The 17660-nt window shown below is 37.0% G+C and overlaps 1 protein-coding gene across 2 annotated transcripts in view; it reads right to left on the bottom strand.

Moving 5' to 3' along the window:
- The window catches only part of slc8a4b (solute carrier family 8 member 4b), a 76564-nt gene that overhangs the window by 6187 nt on the left and 52717 nt on the right, over positions 1–17660 (bottom strand). For both annotated transcript variants that reach the window (XM_084110142.1, XM_084110141.1), the window contains 4 exons: positions 4627–4733; positions 2738–2862; positions 1147–1246; positions 37–309 (listed from right to left, as the gene is read on the bottom strand). In XM_084110142.1, coding sequence (XP_083966268.1) covers positions 37–309; positions 1147–1246; positions 2738–2862; positions 4627–4733 — 605 coding nt within the window. The remainder of the gene's footprint in view (positions 1–36; positions 310–1146; positions 1247–2737; positions 2863–4626; positions 4734–17660) is intronic.

Below are 17660 nucleotides of genomic sequence, written 5' to 3' on the forward strand. Positions count from 1 at the left end.
CTCTGTATGCGAGAATGTGGTAACTTGGACACTTACCTGGGACAGATGTCCCCAAGGCAACAAAGACCACGGCAGTGACTGAATCCTTCAGACCAATGGTGCACCCGAAGTGAGAAGCGAGATCTCCTGTGACCGCCGTCAACGCACCAATCAGACAGATGGACACAATGAAGCATGCCCATCCGTTCCAGTACTCTGTTGGCGGGACGAAGGCGAACAGAACCTTCCAGAAGACTGTGAGGAAGTGCATGATATAATCAAAGCAGGACGGAAGACGCTCTTCACCGCTCTCCTCCTCATTGTCATCACCTGAGAGTTCACAGAGAGATGAGTAGATTGTGTTAGTGGGCATTAGAGAGTTAAAGCTGTATGAAAATGTGCCTCGTAAAAGAACATCTTTGCACTCTTTTTGTCACAGCCATTCAGCCATGGATCTGACAGCCATTACATTGTAAATCATAAGTAAAAGATTCCATAATGCTTTGTATGTAAATTATGCTTTTTTCTGGATAATGTTTTCAAAACACATAGAGAGTGGGCTTTGATACTGTTTCTTATGCAATGTGTCATGATCCCCTGGACTTTTATAAATAATATATTTTTTTGTGAATATATGACTGTTTTATATTTGTGCAAAATACTTAATTAACCATATTATTATCTAACCTCAAGGAACATACTTAAAAATATATATTTTTTACAATTTAAAATAGCTGTTTTCTATTTGAATGTGTTTTAAAATATATATTATAATGTATATTACAGAGAACCAGGGAAAAATATATATTTTAAATATATATTAAAATGTTTTATAATATATTCTTGTGATGGCTGAATTTCCAGCATTATTACTCCAGTCTTCAGTCACATGATCCTTCATAAATCACTCTAATATGATGATTTGGTGCTAAAGAAACATTTCTTATCATTTCTTATTTTGCTGCTTAATATTTGATGAATAGAAAGTTAAAAAGAACAGCATTTATTTGAAATATAATTTTTTTGTAACATTATAAATGTCTTTACTTTCTCTTTTGATTAATTGAATGTGTCTTTGCACATTAATGCATATTCATAATTGTAAAGGCGCCTCAATGATGCTCATGTGACAAAATATAAAGGATGAACAAACAGGAAGTAGCTTACCTGCGCTCACAGTAACAGCACTAACAAACTGCTCTCTCCAGCTACTGCTGCCGACTACCAGAGCCAGGTTAGTCTTCTTAATGAGCTTATCCACTGTACTCTACACACACACACAGTTGCAGACACACTTTAAAAACTTTTCCAGACCTGCGTTCAGTCTGTGTGTTGCACAGTTCAATGCTTTGGCTTTGATTGGAACTATTTTGTTGGTGGAGAAATTATTTTTATTAGCATTTTTTTTCATGCTTGTATGTTTAAGTTCAGTAATTTCACTTTAATGAAAATTAATAGGTCATTTTCATTGCCATTAAAGTGAAAGAACTGAACATAAACATACAAGCTTGATAAAAATGATCATTCTAGAAGAAAATTTCAGATGGCACTTAGAGGCTTTTGCATCTGAAGTCTTCATATATATATATATATATATATATAGAGAGAGAGAGAGAGAGAGAGAGAGAGAGAGAGAGAGAGAGAGAGAGAATTGTTCACACTCACAATAATACTGAATATTAGCATGGCTGTGGTGGTACTGCTTAAATATTTCACATTAATCACCATGCATTGCTGAATAAAACATTTTCGTAACTCATTTTGCATTGTTGCTCAACTTACAATATGTAATTTTTTTTCTGTGATCGGAGTAGGTTGATGACGCATAAGCGGAATTATGGAACTTGTCGTCATGCTGATGGATCTATTAATGTTTATGGATGAGTGAATACATTGATGTTTTTAACATGACTTTGGTATGAAGCAGGTCGTGATTGCTAATGAGAGACAGATATCAGCGCCACACGCGAATCCTGCGGATATAAAGGAATAAGGACATTTAATTCTACCGAACTACCCGCAAATGCAGAATTACTACTCACACAGGTCAGTTTATTAGACAAATTAAACTTGTGGGGTAACGCAGCGCTGTTTGACCTGGTCTACACTATCACACTAAACTGCATTTGAGTGTGTTGAAAGTTATAATGTTATTATATGTGTTAATTTGTCTGGATGAGACTAGCAGTAAGCTAGATCAACATTAGAATAACATACTGATCATATTCTAACATTTCATCATGTTGAGCTATATAACATTGATTAGTTTTATGTACATTTGCTCATCTGTCTAATAAAGTACATGCAAGAGTGGCGTCTCTGTCAAGTTGAAGTCTGTCATGGACGTGGAGCTCTCGCCATCTCGAAAATGCCACGCTGATATTGATCCCCGTTTTAATTCTCCTTTTGTTCCAAAGTCTGCTTGCCGTGGTCCATAATGTTTGAATGAAACAACAACAGCGTGAGCGTGTCGCTAGACGTAACGCAATTGTCCACGTCTGTCGCCATGGTTACTATGGCAGTACGAGCGGAAACCAGGGATAACGCGGATATTACGTCATTGACAGGCGACAAGTGAACATGGACGAGCCATTATTTAAAATGGGAATTTCTCTGAAATAAAAAATCTTTGGGAACTTTTGGGATATTGTAAGTACACAACTGCAGGAAATATATCACACTGTGCAAGTGATTCTTGGAAATTTTATTACAAAAATCTTACATATTGTAGCTTTAAGAGAAATAGAGGAAGTTCTACCTTAAACTCATAGGACTCTTCAATCACCACCTCCAATCTGGTATGCTCTCCCAGACTAGGACATCCCATTTTAGCTACTTCCTCTTCATCCACCCCAATCTCTGGCTTATTTTCATTAGAGTCCCCTACAGTACACACATACACAAACATGACAAAGTAGACAAAGAATAACAGTATATTAGAAACATATTCCATATATTTCTCCAGCTATAGAATGTAGATATTAAATCTCATGAAGATAATCAGAGAAAATAACCAGGTACAGTATAACTGTGACTGATGGCTGGATGGAAAGATACACTTCTCAATTTCTAAAACTGACGAGCAGGAAATTTCATAAATCTTAGGAAGAGATTCACTATGCTAATTGAATTGCAAAATAAGGCGTTTATGATTGAAGGGTCATTGGCGGAGAAGGCTGTATAAATAATGTAGAGAATAGTGATAGCCTCCAGCCACACTGCTAACATGAGGTGATATTGAGACAGCACTTTTTCCTGAGGTAAAAAACTTCACAGCCTGCAGGTATTAGTGTCTAATACTTTACTGTAAACATATTTCCTACAGTACACATTATTTACTTAGCCAAAGGATATGAAATGATGCATGCAAAGAGAAAGAGTGAAATAGTTCATTTTCATTCCATTAAAAACACGTCTTAAAGTTTAAAAGAGCATTATGTAATCACTGCTCATCCTGAACGCTCGATCCGTCCACTTCTGTTTTTTAATTTAGCCCTTTTCCTTTCTTTTATCTGTAACCTTTCATTACTTTGTTCATGTTCTCCTCATTAAATGAGCCCCACAATCATTTTATTTGCAGCTTCGACAGCACTGCTCATTTGCACGCTTTATTTATTTTATTGTCTGAGTGCAGCAGAAAGTGGTACAAAAGCAACTGCTGGTGTAAATAAAGCAGGAGACATTCGGCTGTTTCCGTCTGCTGTGATCCAATGGCTAATTAGCAAGCAGTCTCTTATTACTATCAATCTGATTAGCAAAAGTGTGAAATTGTGAGAATAATGGATGGTAAATTGAAGATCCACACACACAAATGTTGTCCACACACAAAAACTTAACCTTTACTAATGACTAATTTGACCAATTTGGTATGGAAGCTTGTTTCCGCCACAGAATAAAACATTGCATTAAACAGTGAATAAAACATTGCACAAGATAATTGCGACTTTTTATCTCACGATTGCGAGTTTACAATTCTGACAATGAGAAATAAAGTCTGAATTGCGAGATATAAAGTCAGCATTGCGAGATATAAACATTTGCTTATTTTGCAAAGGGGCAAGAATAAGAGATTTTAGTACTTCTATATTTATTTGAAGAACTTTCAGAGAATTATTATTATTATTATTGCAAGCCAACACTCAAACTTTCGTTTTCTAGTTAAAAAATACACATTGCGTGAATTTTTTTAAATTTTATTCCATTCTAATCCTTTAAAATTCAAATGCGGATTGCAATTCTGTGTCACGTTTGCTATGTCACTTAAAGGTTCAGTAAGAATTCTGGGAAATGCTGTTGAAAGTGGATCAGACCGATCACCAAAACACACTTGTAGCCAATCAGAAGTGAGGGGCATATACTGTACAGTCATAAGGGGGGAGGTGCTTGTGTTGCATAGTGTGTTTGTGAATTTGGGGGCGGAGCTATCAATATAGGGGTGTGATGCTTTTGGGTAGGGGCGTGTTTGTTTCGGTGATTTCAAATATCAACAGCGTTTCTCAGAAATCGCTTAATGCACCATTTAAATTTATTTCAAGTGCAGAAATGTAATTAAAATTTTAAAGGCCTTTCAATTCAGCTCTGAATATTGCATAATTGACATTCAGACATGTAAGAATATATGTGCACACACATATTTACACAATTTACCATGTTTTTGTCCAATCTTGAGTAGCACAGGCTCTCCTAACTCAATGCTGAAGGCTTTGTTCTTTTCATACTCTTCATCATCTATAATCTTCACCTCAATTATTTTCCTGTAGAGAGAGAAAAATAGACACAGGAGACATTAAGCTTAATAACACTGTCATCGCTTTAAACACACTTACATCATTTCTATTTTAATTACTCTGAATCCCATACACAAGCTGTGAAACTATGACTCCAAACAACAACAATTTCAATTTAATGAACTCATTTGGATTCATCTGTAATTCATGCCAGGATTTACATAATCCTGACGTACAGAAAACAAGCACACACCCAAAATACATGATTTCATGCAGTAATAATGACGTTTTGTAGTGTCAATGTAAATGCCAATGGGTTGGAAACTAAGTACAGGATTGAGAATAATTGCTTCATAATTAATAAACAAATTGATAACATCATACTCACATAGAGAGATACAGCAGTAACAACAACCCTGAACTATAATAAGAACGGCACAATAGCTTAACAAGTACACTGAAACTGGTCGCCAGTATCCAGCACAGAAATCTATGATATTCATACTTGCGTGTCATGGTATCATGTGAAGTAGCACAATACAGAACTGTTCAAAAGTTCGGGGTCGGTAAGATTATAAAAGAAACTCTTTTTGTGAAATATTTTAAATAACTTTTCTTTCTTTTTTATTGTAAATTGAATATAATTTAAAAATGCAATTGATTCCTGTGATGGCAAAGCTGAATTCAGCAGCCATTTCTCCAGTCTTCAGTATCACATCATCCTTCAGAAATCATTCAAATATGCAGATTTGGTTCTCAAGTAGCATTTCTTCTTATTATCAATGTTGTGATGCCTAATATTTTTTGTGGAAACCACTTTTTTCAGGATTCTTTGATGAATAGAAAGTTAAAAAAGAACATTATTTATTTGAATTAGAAATCTTTTGTAACTTTATAAATGTCTTTACTATCACTTTTGAATTTAATGCATAATTTCAGGACATAATAATATGATAAACTGTGCATTTAATAAACAAATCTGGAGTTAATTAATTAAGTCATTTATTTATCTGTGAACCATTTACCTGGTGCACAATACATTTGCAACTGAGCTGTAAATGTAAGGTTTTGTAAAATGAAAACAAAAAATGCTAAGGAAAATGCTACATTACAATATTCTTATTAAAATGAAAGAATATGCAGAGGTCTACCTCACTATAGTACCATATTTGATTTTGGTAAGGGATATCAAATCTGAGACAGACTGAAACCAAGGCGAGAGTAGATGAGTGATATATTATTTATTTAGATATTATATTTTTGACTGGTTTTAGAGTCTCAACACTACACACACAAACTGTTTATTTGTGTGTATATATAGATAAGCTAGGGTTCACAAGCCCCTGCGTCAACCTTAAGAGGAACAGACTATTATTGTGGCTGTAATACCTCAGCTTCCCCACTTTCACTACCCACTGACATTATACATTCATTCATCTTTGTTCAATTAAAACTGACAGATACATTAAATTAAAGCAGGCTTAATCAATAGCCCTTATCTTCTTCTGTGTGAGGAACAGAGAGAGAGAGAAAGACAGAGACAAAGGGAGCGAATACATTTTTTAAGAGGATAAAAAAATCTTCTGTTGACGTTGGGATTTTCTGTTCTACAAAGAGACGTGCATTCCTAAAGTATATAAGCACACTGCACACACTCAGAAGAAAGTGTTCTGAATCCGAAAGTATTACAGATTAAAAGTGCCTCTTCTATTTAATCTTTCTTCCCAGCGCAGCAAATTCAACACTTTTCCTCTCCTCGTGTTTCTCTCAATCCTTTAGCTTTTTTTATTGATGATGTGAGATTCATGCATCTCCTCAGTTGAATTCTTCTTACGTCTCTTCACCTTTCTCTGGCCTCCTCCTCTTAACTTTTGTACCAACTCACTCTTGCATTCCTGCTCACCATCTCTCATTCACCATCTACCTCTCCTCCCACTAATACATTTCCCCATGCCCTCCATCCCGTTCCCTCCTCCTTCCCTCACTTCGCTGTGCTCTTATTAGATTTTTTTGTGTGTTCTTGAGCTGAATCCAGAAGCTCAATTAAGATCTTGTCAGCTATGTGTTTTATTGCGTTTGCCTGCTGCTTCTCCCTCACACATACATTATTCTTTAATGTAAAACAGTAGGAAGAAGGGAGCTGAAGATGGAGAAGAGGTAAAGAAACAAAGGAAGGACAGAAAGTAAGAGAGAGTAGATTCTCTAAGATTGAATCGCGCTGTTTATTTACCCATGCTGTCTGTGTTGTTTTAACATCTAATTCTCTGATGATTCTCTTAAATGATTTAAGCAAATCGGGTAACAGTGCAAGCATGACCAAAACATCTGTGCTAAAAACAATTTGCTTGCCATCTGTCAGGTGGCTTCTGAGTGCTAGGTTGTGTAGGATGCAGCAGATTACATTGTTCTGGTGTACTTTACTGGTACTGAACAGCATCACTCCTGAAATGGCTCTTTATCATGTAGAAAATGCTTGCCAATGTTTAAATTTGGCAGAAGCTTTTATCCAAATCAACTTAGATTGTGTTCGAGGTATACATTTTACCAAGTTCATGCGTTCTCTGGGAATCAAACCCATGTCCGTGGAATTGTTAGTCATGCGCCACTGTTTAAGATACAGGAACTTCTATGTTTTAATGAATTACTGCTTCTGTGATCAATAAAAAATGTAAACATGCCCTGTGAAATTAACGTACATTTACCACCTGCTTTCAGCACACGTTCATAGCACAATATTCAATAAATTGTGAATTTAGTTGGATAATGACACTGTTGTTTTCTGATAAGCTGACTTTGAAGTTGTTTCACAATTGAATAACTTGACTCATTTATTGAACTGAATCAACACTGAACTGACTTGAGCTGAATGAGATTATCTTCTGTAGAGCTGCTTTACAGCAGAAATTGAAATTGTTTCATAACTGATTAATTTGGCAACATTCTCACTCTTATTTTCCTATTACTGCTGTAAGGTTGCTTTGAAACAATCTGTATTGTATGATGTGCTTAAAAAAAGTGACTTGAATTTTAGGATCGTTATTAGAGGGGTAGTTCACCCAAAAATTTAAATTCTGTAATTTACTCACCCTCAAGTTGTTCCAAACCTGTATGAATTTCTTTCATCTGCAGAACACAAAAGAAGATATTCTGAAGAATCCAAAGGCCTCAGTATCCAAACAGTTGATGGGCCACATTGACTTCCAAAGTATAGAGAAAAAAACATACTATGGAAGTCAATGGGACCCATCAACTGTTTGGTTACCGACATTCTTCAAAATATCTTCTTGTGTGTTTAGCAGAAGAAATTCATACAGGTTTGGAACAACTTGAGGATGAGTAAATGATGACAGAATGTTCATTCTAGGGTGAAGTATCCCTTTAATCAAACAATGTATAAGATGAGTCCGGTGAGATCTTGTGTAAAAGCCATCATCAATTATCAATTGTATTGGATTACTGTAGCTTAAACAGTAGAGCGTGGCGCAGTCATTTGAAACCTTCATTGACACATGAAACTGAAATGGTAACACAAACCGAAGCAAGATACAGTATTTATGCTGCATGTCATACATGTCATACATATTTGTTGTAGAACATCTCTCTCTCACTCTCTGTCTTTCATGAGGTCTTTTCTCTGATTGGTTATTTAATAGACATGTTTGTAGAAACTTTTCGCAATTATCGGTCAAAGAGCCTTACAACAGACTTTAAAATTGTCAGAAACTGTACAGTGCAACCAATTTTTGGCACTGAAATAACATACGCAAAAGTGAAATTGCCCCAGTGAGTTTCATTTTGCCAAGGGTGTTGGCTATAAAAAGGTATGTTGAGTGTTTTCTCCACTTCAACTGCATTTTGAAGCATTAATGAGCTCCTTCTCTAAGTGCAGGTCCTAAAACTCTCCCCTTTCATTTTCTTGAGTGTTTTCATTTCTAAAAAAAAAAAAGCCTTGAAGCATTAAATTAAACACAGAGATGAGATTAATCTTCAATGATACAGAATCACAGCCAGAATTGCACAGTACCAATATTGGCAATTCTGCACTGAAGGCACCTTCAGCTAAACATTTTGTCCCCATAACATAGGGTTTACCTGAACCCCTCCTCTATCCATCCCCCCCACCCCACCACACCACACCACACCACACCACACCACACACCAATAATCAGTGCCTATTCTGCCTAATGAAGATTCTGCACATAACTTCTAGTAGTCCTAGCTTATCTTGATGATTAGCAGGCTCTGCTTACTGATAATTAATAAGAGACAAGGACCGACATGCTCAGTACATTGAACTGTGTACATAGTTTAATTAATGCAACTCACACACACGAACGGAAGCTGATTAATAAAGATAAATGCTACACACCAACCTATAATTACATGATTGGAGGAAAGGATTGATTAAATTTCATTGTTATTATTATTAGCATATCATTATTTAGGAACTCATTTGTACAGTGTACAGCAGTTCCTTCATATAAAAGCCCAAATACATATATAATTTAGGTAATAAAAAAACGACATAAGGCAGCACTACATAAGGTTAAAGGGTTAGTTCACCCAAAAATGAAAATTCTGTCAGTAATTACTCACCCTCATGTTGTTCCAACCCCGTAAGACTTTCGTTCATCTTCGAAACACAAATTAATATATTTTTGATTAAATCTGAGAGCTGGCTCACTCCTCCATAGGCTTCTATGTTATTAAAACTTGCCGGCCCAGAAAGTTAGTAAAGACAATGTTTAAAATAGTCCAAGTGACTACAGTGGCTCAACCATAAGTCCTCTGAGTGAGTTCATATAGTGTAACAGCGCAGCGCTTCTGTGCTGTACGTCAGAACGTAGGCTCACTATTGGCCAGCATCACATGCATCACACACATGACCAGCGTCGGTGAGCCTAAGTTCTGACGTACAACCCAGAAGTGCTGCGCTGTTACACTACGTGAACTCACTCTGAGGCCCACACAGAAGAAAATGAATAGTTGAATAAAGTCGTTATTTTTGTGTGCTTTTTTGCGCGCAAAAAGTATTCTCGTCGCTTGATAAATTTATGGTTGAGCCACTGTAGTCACTTGGACTATTTTAAACATTGTCTTTACTAACTTTTCTGGGATGGCAGAAATCGATAACCTAGCAGCCTATGAAGGAATAAGCCAGCTCTCAGATTTCATCAAAAATATCTTAATTTGTGTTCCGAAGATGAACGAAGGTCTTACGGGGTTGGAACAACATGAGGGTGAGTAGTTACTGACAGAATTTTCATTTTTGAGTGAATTAACCCTTTAAAGTTGGTTTGGATGGATGACCACTTTACTCAAGTTAACGCTGCAGTGTGTCATTTGTGCCATAAATAAAAATAATATAATCACTGTTTTTTAGGTTTTACCCAATACATTTACCAGCTCTCACACCACTACCTGACTGAAAGTTTGGACAAAGACCCCCTAAATCACGCCACTGGTAGAACCAAAAGATGATATATTGAACCGCTCAAATATAGCAAAGTTTTGAAAGTGGCACCGAGCCACCATGTTTCCACTCTTCAGGAAATCGGCTTATGAATAGCTTATTTATAGTTGTCTCTGCACATTAGCCTGGGACAGGAGAAATTATTTTAACATCGAAAAAATTACACACTTCACCTTTAAGGGTGGCAAAGCTGAGGGCAGATGTGATAGTCTGGGTCCTCTGCAAAATAGTCATGGATGTTTTCAGTCATTATGTTACAGTCAACAAATTCCACAAATTGACACCATAAAGAAAGAAAGACAAAGATAGTTCTTCCCAGCAGATGTGAAATAAATAGGATTTCAATGGCAGTCACTCTGAGAAGTATTGGCTTGACAGAAGCAGTCAAAGAATCAGAAGCAAAAGAAGGGAAATGTGGTGCAGCCTTTATATGAACTAAAAAGTGTCTGACTGAAAAGGTTTACAAACATTTCTGACATTTACAAAAACAGATTTGTGTGGCCATGGTACCATGGTAATACCTTAGTATTCTTTGAAGTACCTTAGGAAATCATGCAAATACTATTGTTTATGAATACAGTAATCATTCTAGTCATGGTTTATGGGTCAGTCTTAAAATTTTTCCAGAGTTTTTCCAACTTACAAGATGTAAAATCATACATTTAAAGGTAAATTAACTTAATCATGTAAGGGTTAATGCCCGACGAGGTGTCCATTATCAGGTTTTAATGGACGACGGCGAGGCGTGAACCGTCCGACGCGCAGCGCCGAAGTCCATTAAAACCTGATAATGGACACCTCGAAGGGCATTAACCCGCTTATACCATGGTTACTTAGAAAGAAATATTTAATCAATTAATAATACTTTAATGTGTTTTAGAGTAAAAATCGTGAGGGTTTTTATTTATTAAGTCGAGCGCACTATTTAATATCTCCCGTATACAGGCGTTGCCAAGCAACGTGGCCACAGCGACCAGACCGCAGCAGTTGATCAGTGAGTTTGAGCCAGCGCAATCATTTAGAACTGTCATCAGGCAAATTGACGGGACGCCTTTCCTAGGTGTCCATTATCACTTTTTAACGGACACCCTGCAGCCAATCAGAATCGAGTATTCACCCAGACCATGGTATAACAAGTATTAAACAACCTACTTTGAACAAGCGACCTTGAGTGGTACACCTCTACCTAAAAAACACCAGAACCAAAAGTGGAGAATAGAATGGTAAAAATGGCGGTTATTTTCGTCAGTTATTTTGTCAACTTGTTTGTTAGATCTAGCATTCTGCCCGCTATAAATCAGACACAGCGATGAAGTAGTTCAGTAAGATTGCATTTATTTGAATGAATTAGAGAGAGAGATTGTTCATCTGTGAATTACCTTTGTCTCTGCAGCGCATCTCTATTAATAGTAAAGCTGTGAAGTGTGTTGTATTACTTCAAATAAACAGCTAGGTTACCACCTCATTGCTGAGAAATATAATGTAGCATTTCAGTAGTGAAGCTATTTTAGAAATAAAAGTGGTTGGCAACGTTGACAATGGGTTTCTGTGCTCCTGAATGTTTCTTTTTGTGTACTGCATGATCTCTGATCTCTGTCTATATGTGTGCGATATGCAGAGTTGGGGGTAATCTAGTAGGCGTAAAACAGAATGAGACAAAAGAAGTTTGTCCGAATTCACAGTACTCATAAAAGAGTAGGCAAAAAGTACCCGGATGACCTACTACTTCCAGCGAGATTCAGAAGTGTGCATATGATGGACAATTTACTATCCCATGAGGCCACGGGAGAGGATTTATGAATGGCAGTGAAGCGACATAACTTGCACAAACATTTATGGAGATTGGCCCATAGGTGGGGCTATAACTGTTAATAAGTGTATGTTATGGAATGATGATGGAATAATGCCTTTTTATATAGGATTTCTTGAATAATGTTTAATGACTGAAATGACAAGGGACATGTTTGTCATATTGTGAGAATGACCCATATATTAACTACCATCTGATCCCATCACTGTACTATGGTACTTCTATGTTACTTCTGTATGTAAAGAGGTCATATTACCACAATGAAAGCCTATCACAAAAACAAGTGCCATTAAGTGGACAAAAAAAAATAGATACATATTGGCAAACACATGCTCTGATTTCATGCTTTAACTATTCTTTGGACAAAGGCAATATTGTAAGACACAGAGACAAGAACATATACTGTACACACACACTTTCACAGGCAATACTAATACTACAAATACTAACTCTGAATTAAGCTCTAATCTCTTGCTCATACTGAAGTGTAGCAGTACACATATGTAAGCAAGCATACAGTATCATGTGACCGTGCAGATCTCTCCTTGAGCCAAACATACAGTATGTGTTAATGCAACATCACTTTAGATTAAAGTGATGAGTGTTCAACATACATAACTTTCAGCACGCAAATATGGAGGTCATGGCATCAAATATACAATCATATGCATGTAATTTCCATGTAATCCATAAAGCCTCAAATCAAAATAAACATCAAATCAAAAACACTTCTGCAATTATTATTTACATGGTAATGCAATCTACATTTTCATCATAGGGGGTGAGTGTGCATTGAGATGATTGTTAATTAAGAGATGAGTGATTTGATCACATCCTCTTATAATTACTTCCACTAAGGGCTGTCAATCGCATAAAATTAAAAAAATGTTTTATCTGAAATATTGTTTAATAAAATGTCATCATTTGCATCCTACTCAGATGCAATTTCTTAAAAAAAATTAAGGTTTATAAAAAATAACACTTTAACACTTTAGGTCGACAATCTCTAAATTATATTCATTCTATCAGCTAATATTGTCGTGTTTGATCTGTGTTTGTTTTGCTTCAGTTGGACTTTGAGTTAGTTTGGCACTGCTCTCAGTTCAGTTTCCAGTGTTTCTTTGTTCGTGCTCTTCTGTTGCCATGGTTTTTGATTTGCCCTCATGTGTCTCAGCTGTGTCTTGTTAACTACCTCCTTCAGTCCCTTGCATTTCTCTCTCTGGATTTATAGTGCTCCTTTTTGAGTTGTTCTTTGTCAGACCTCATCTTTTAAAAAGTGGTTGTTCTGTTTCCCGTGTTTTTGTTCCCTGAATTCCTGAGAAGAGTAATTTTGAGTTTGTTTTCAGTAAAAGAACTGCTTGCAAATAGATCCAGCACTTTTATTTCCGTTTTTATTGCAACCATTCACCTGACAAATGAGTTTGTTCGCATTTTCAACCTGCTTTGTATTGTTACGATGTCGGTAGTAGACGTAAATGAATGTTAACTTGTTATCTATGTAACGTGGACTGAGAAATTTACATTTATTTGTCAGCAAAAGTCCAACTGTTGACAACTCCAGGACTTTTCGTGAAAACTACAGATTATACTTTCCCATCGACCGAGGGTTAACAAAACAGTTCTTGTAAGGTTAGGTTTATCAATGAAAATTTTATTGTACTACGTCTACTCGATAAATTGTAAAATTGGAACACTATGACAAAAGCTTTTTGACCATGTGTGCAAAGTTTTGCTTCAGGGGATTGGGCGAAAATGATAGGGCAGCAGTTTCTTTCAGTTTTCCCCCTCTGTTTGGTCTAAAACACTGTTCATGGTCATTCTTCAGTGGAAACCGAAATTAGATCACACCCGGGAACAATACCAGTCGACACCATTATGAGTAAAGGTTTTGGTAAGTGTCCAGAGTCACTCAGAGAAGAGTGGTGGGAGTAGCCTTGGTTGGCAACAGGGCCAGTGCATTTTGGGTGTTAATGTTTTCTTATCTATTTAGCAAAAGTGAAGTTTTTCCCTGTTTTCTCTGGTCAGGTAGCATCGGTTAAGCGTATGTTTGTTCAGCAAAACACAACGTGTGCTTGAGAGAGAGACATGAGGTCATGCAGCTTTATATATCATAGATGTGATGCATCCAGGCAGGGCAATGGGACTGAGATATTCATCATTTATGAGTCGGTCATGTTCTCCAAATTTCACCACCTGCTCCCCGCTCTAAACACACACACACACACACACACACACACACACACACACACAGCAGACACTGAAACCAGGGCAGAGCTGCTCGGGGCAGTCCACACACATGCGCTTTCGTCCCTCATGATGAATGTGACACATCTTGGGTGGAGTAATTGATCAAAAAGTGTCACCAATGTAGATTTAGGCAGTTGCATTCAGTCATAATTTAAATTGCATTAAAGTCTGTTTTCTGCTGTCATGCTGGCACGGACAGTGTCTCTGAACATTGCACTAATGTTGAGGAACTAGCGTTTAAGCTGATCAACCTTGCCTGTCAGTATGTCTGCTACAAGCCACACAATATCAAAAATGAAATAAAATTATGTGTATGTACTAGTCATGTAAAGTCTGATTCATTTCTGAAACTGGTTCTTTCGGACAGTTTGTTTCAATTAACTGGTTAAAAAAAACAAAAAAAACAATTCATTGGTCCCTTACATCATTACACAATGGTGTCACTACTCATTGCTTTTGTAACAACTCATTAAAAATTTCAGAAATAATAACACTGACACAGTTAAATGTAATCTTTAGCAAATCTCAAAGTGAGTAATAATTTTTCATACTGTACATGTACTACATCAGGGGTTCTCAACTTCCCTGCAGAGCTTAGCCTCAACACTAATCAAACACACCTAAACAAGCTAATCAAGGTCTTCAATCTTCAATCAAAAGGCTGTTTCTCAATTACAAGAATGCATCGTTCTCGTGGAGACCAGTCTTGACAGGCTACCTTGAAAGAATGAACCCAGAAGGATGCAAAGATACAGAACGCATCCTTGTTGCTCAACTGACCATCCCAGTATATTACAAGTAGCGACCAATGCACAATAAATTGTCATGAACTATTAAAACATTTCTTTCCTATTGTTATAGACATTATTTTCAGATTACCATGTGTATTTGTGAAAATGAGTATGTATGTTTCATGTTACCTATGCTTTTCAACGTTAAGATCCTTTTTCTTTTATTATTTTATGAAGTTTACTTTTATACACTTAAAATTGGGCCAATTTAGTCCCAAGTAGTACTGAAACAGTACACTTACAAGTATACTACTAGTACATTGATATTAGTATACTTACTGCATAAAGTATACTTAAAATATACTTGAATTTTACTTAAGTATACTTATTTCTGTATTTCATTACAGCCAAGACATCACTGAATTTGTCATAATTGACAGCATTTTACAGCATTTTATTGTGTTAAAGATAAGCCGATAGTCTGTCGATTCCTTAAATAATCAGTTGTTTACCCACAAAAGCAGTTTTCTAGCAAATTCAATGTAGTTAAGCCTCTCCTCCATTGATATCCATTTAAAAAAAAGGCCTCTGGTCTCATTCCCTGTGCACCGCAGCTTTACGTTTTTTTTAGGCAAACGACAAAATTAGGCATGCAACAGACAGGGATCAAGATAGGAGCATATTATGTCTGGCAGCGGGCCAAACAGAGAGCATTATATAAATTGCTGTACATACACTGGTCTGTTCTTTCAACATCTGCCCTCACACACTTTTTCTGTCTTCTGGAGATAGACTCCTTTGTCTGAATGATTCTACGCTCAACATGAAGACAGCAACAGCACAAATGAACAGAGTAAATATACTAATGACGATTAACAGATGATTTATTAGAGGGTGTGGAGGAAATTTGGTTATTAGACAAATTACTACAATGATTAACCCTCACAGTCCTTAGTTAGACGGAGTGATAACACTTAGAGAAAACTATAATAGTCAATACTGCAATTTACTAATGATTCTAAACAACATATACTTATTACAGGGACAGTTCCTCTGTAGCAGCCTGGCAATTATGCAATGATAATTGTTCACGCAGGTTTCAATCTACAGTCTTTCACCTACTCTAACCCTGCAGTGAGAAGAGGCCACATAATACACACCCCTACACTTTAGACTTCATGAAACTGTAGCTATGGACTGTTCCACTAATGTTTTGGACTAATATGGAGCAAAACATCTGCATTGCTGGGAAAAGATAACAAAATATATTTTGGTGAAGGGTGGCTTTCTGTGTCCACGCTTTGGGTGTGTGGGTCACACTACACTTTTTGTTCCATTCACTTCCATTCATATGCATGTGTTACGGTTGGTGGCTTGATCTGTGTCTTTTCTTTGTTTTTGCCCCTCCCTTGTTTTTCTTGGCGTCGCTCTATCCTTTCGGAGCGTGTACGCGCTCTCTCTCTCGTAGGTGGACGCACCTGTTCGTGATTTGAGAGTGGCTGATTAGAGGAGCTGACTGATAAATACGCCAATGAGGAGGAGAAAGAAAAGCGATGACATCTTGTGGGCTAGCCAGCAAACAAGTGTATTTAGATCTTTATTTTGTTTTTCCATGTTAGTTGTTGTCTGTTCTGTTAAATTCTTTCCTTGGTTGGCATGTTCGTTATTATCGTTACGTCTGTTGTAAGTGAGTGAATACATAGATTTGATTGATTCTCTCTTCTCTTTGAGCTGATATTTTATGAGAGGTCGTAACAGCATGTGAATGCTGGAGACTGAAAATGCAAGCTCGTGAGAAGAAGATTCACATTTAGCTGTGTTCAGATATGGTGAACTATGACTTGCGGATTACATTTTGAAATTGCACACAAAATATTCTATAATTCACGAGTTCACACTTACATATAATTAGATGGAGTAAAGCTTTATGCATATTTGGCGTGCTGTCCGGGGGGAGGGCTCCGAGCTTGGAATTTGGCCCGAACCCAGAGTATTAAATATAGTATTAAATAAAACATAATTTGTCTTATTATATAGATTAATATTTTCATATTTGGCTGCTACAAATTAAAGTACATGAGATGTGAATCAAAAGCTTGCATGAATGTTATATGGAACTTGGATGTTGGGGAACAAGTAGGACAAAATAATTGAATGGTGACAGAAGGAGAAGCCTACCCTAATGAGAAAACTTATGGGGCTGAGGAGCTTTAGAAGGCTGATCCGCCAATCTGCCGGGCACACTGCGAATGGAAGAGAACTGTGGGTACCAACTATTGCAAAAATGGTTGAGTCTTTTCTCTTTGCCAGCAGAGATTCCAGGCCTGATGAAACTTCTGCTCAATCTACTGTTATTTGGAATGGGGATATTGACTGGAGTGCATGAAATGATGGCTGTAAAGAGACAACATACAGTGATGGAAAGCTGGAGAGCCAGTCAGATGTGATGTTCCCACTACAAAAGACCTTCAGTAACAGCGAAGCCTGCTGTGAACGCTAGGACGAGTGGGATGACATGTATGCTATTCTTTGATGACAAGCTGGAAAGCAGGTCAAAGGAAAGAAAGAAGGCAGTAAAGAAACACCACAGGCTCATCTGGACCCATGTACATGAACGACAAGATGGACAACGAAAGTTTCCTTTGCCACCTCTAATAGCCGCCAGCATGCCGTTGCCACCTTTGAACGCTGAG

Source organism: Abramis brama (assembly GCF_963993115.1).
Source record: "Abramis brama genome assembly, chromosome: 3".
Classification (NCBI taxonomy): domain Eukaryota; kingdom Metazoa; phylum Chordata; class Actinopteri; order Cypriniformes; family Leuciscidae; genus Abramis; species Abramis brama.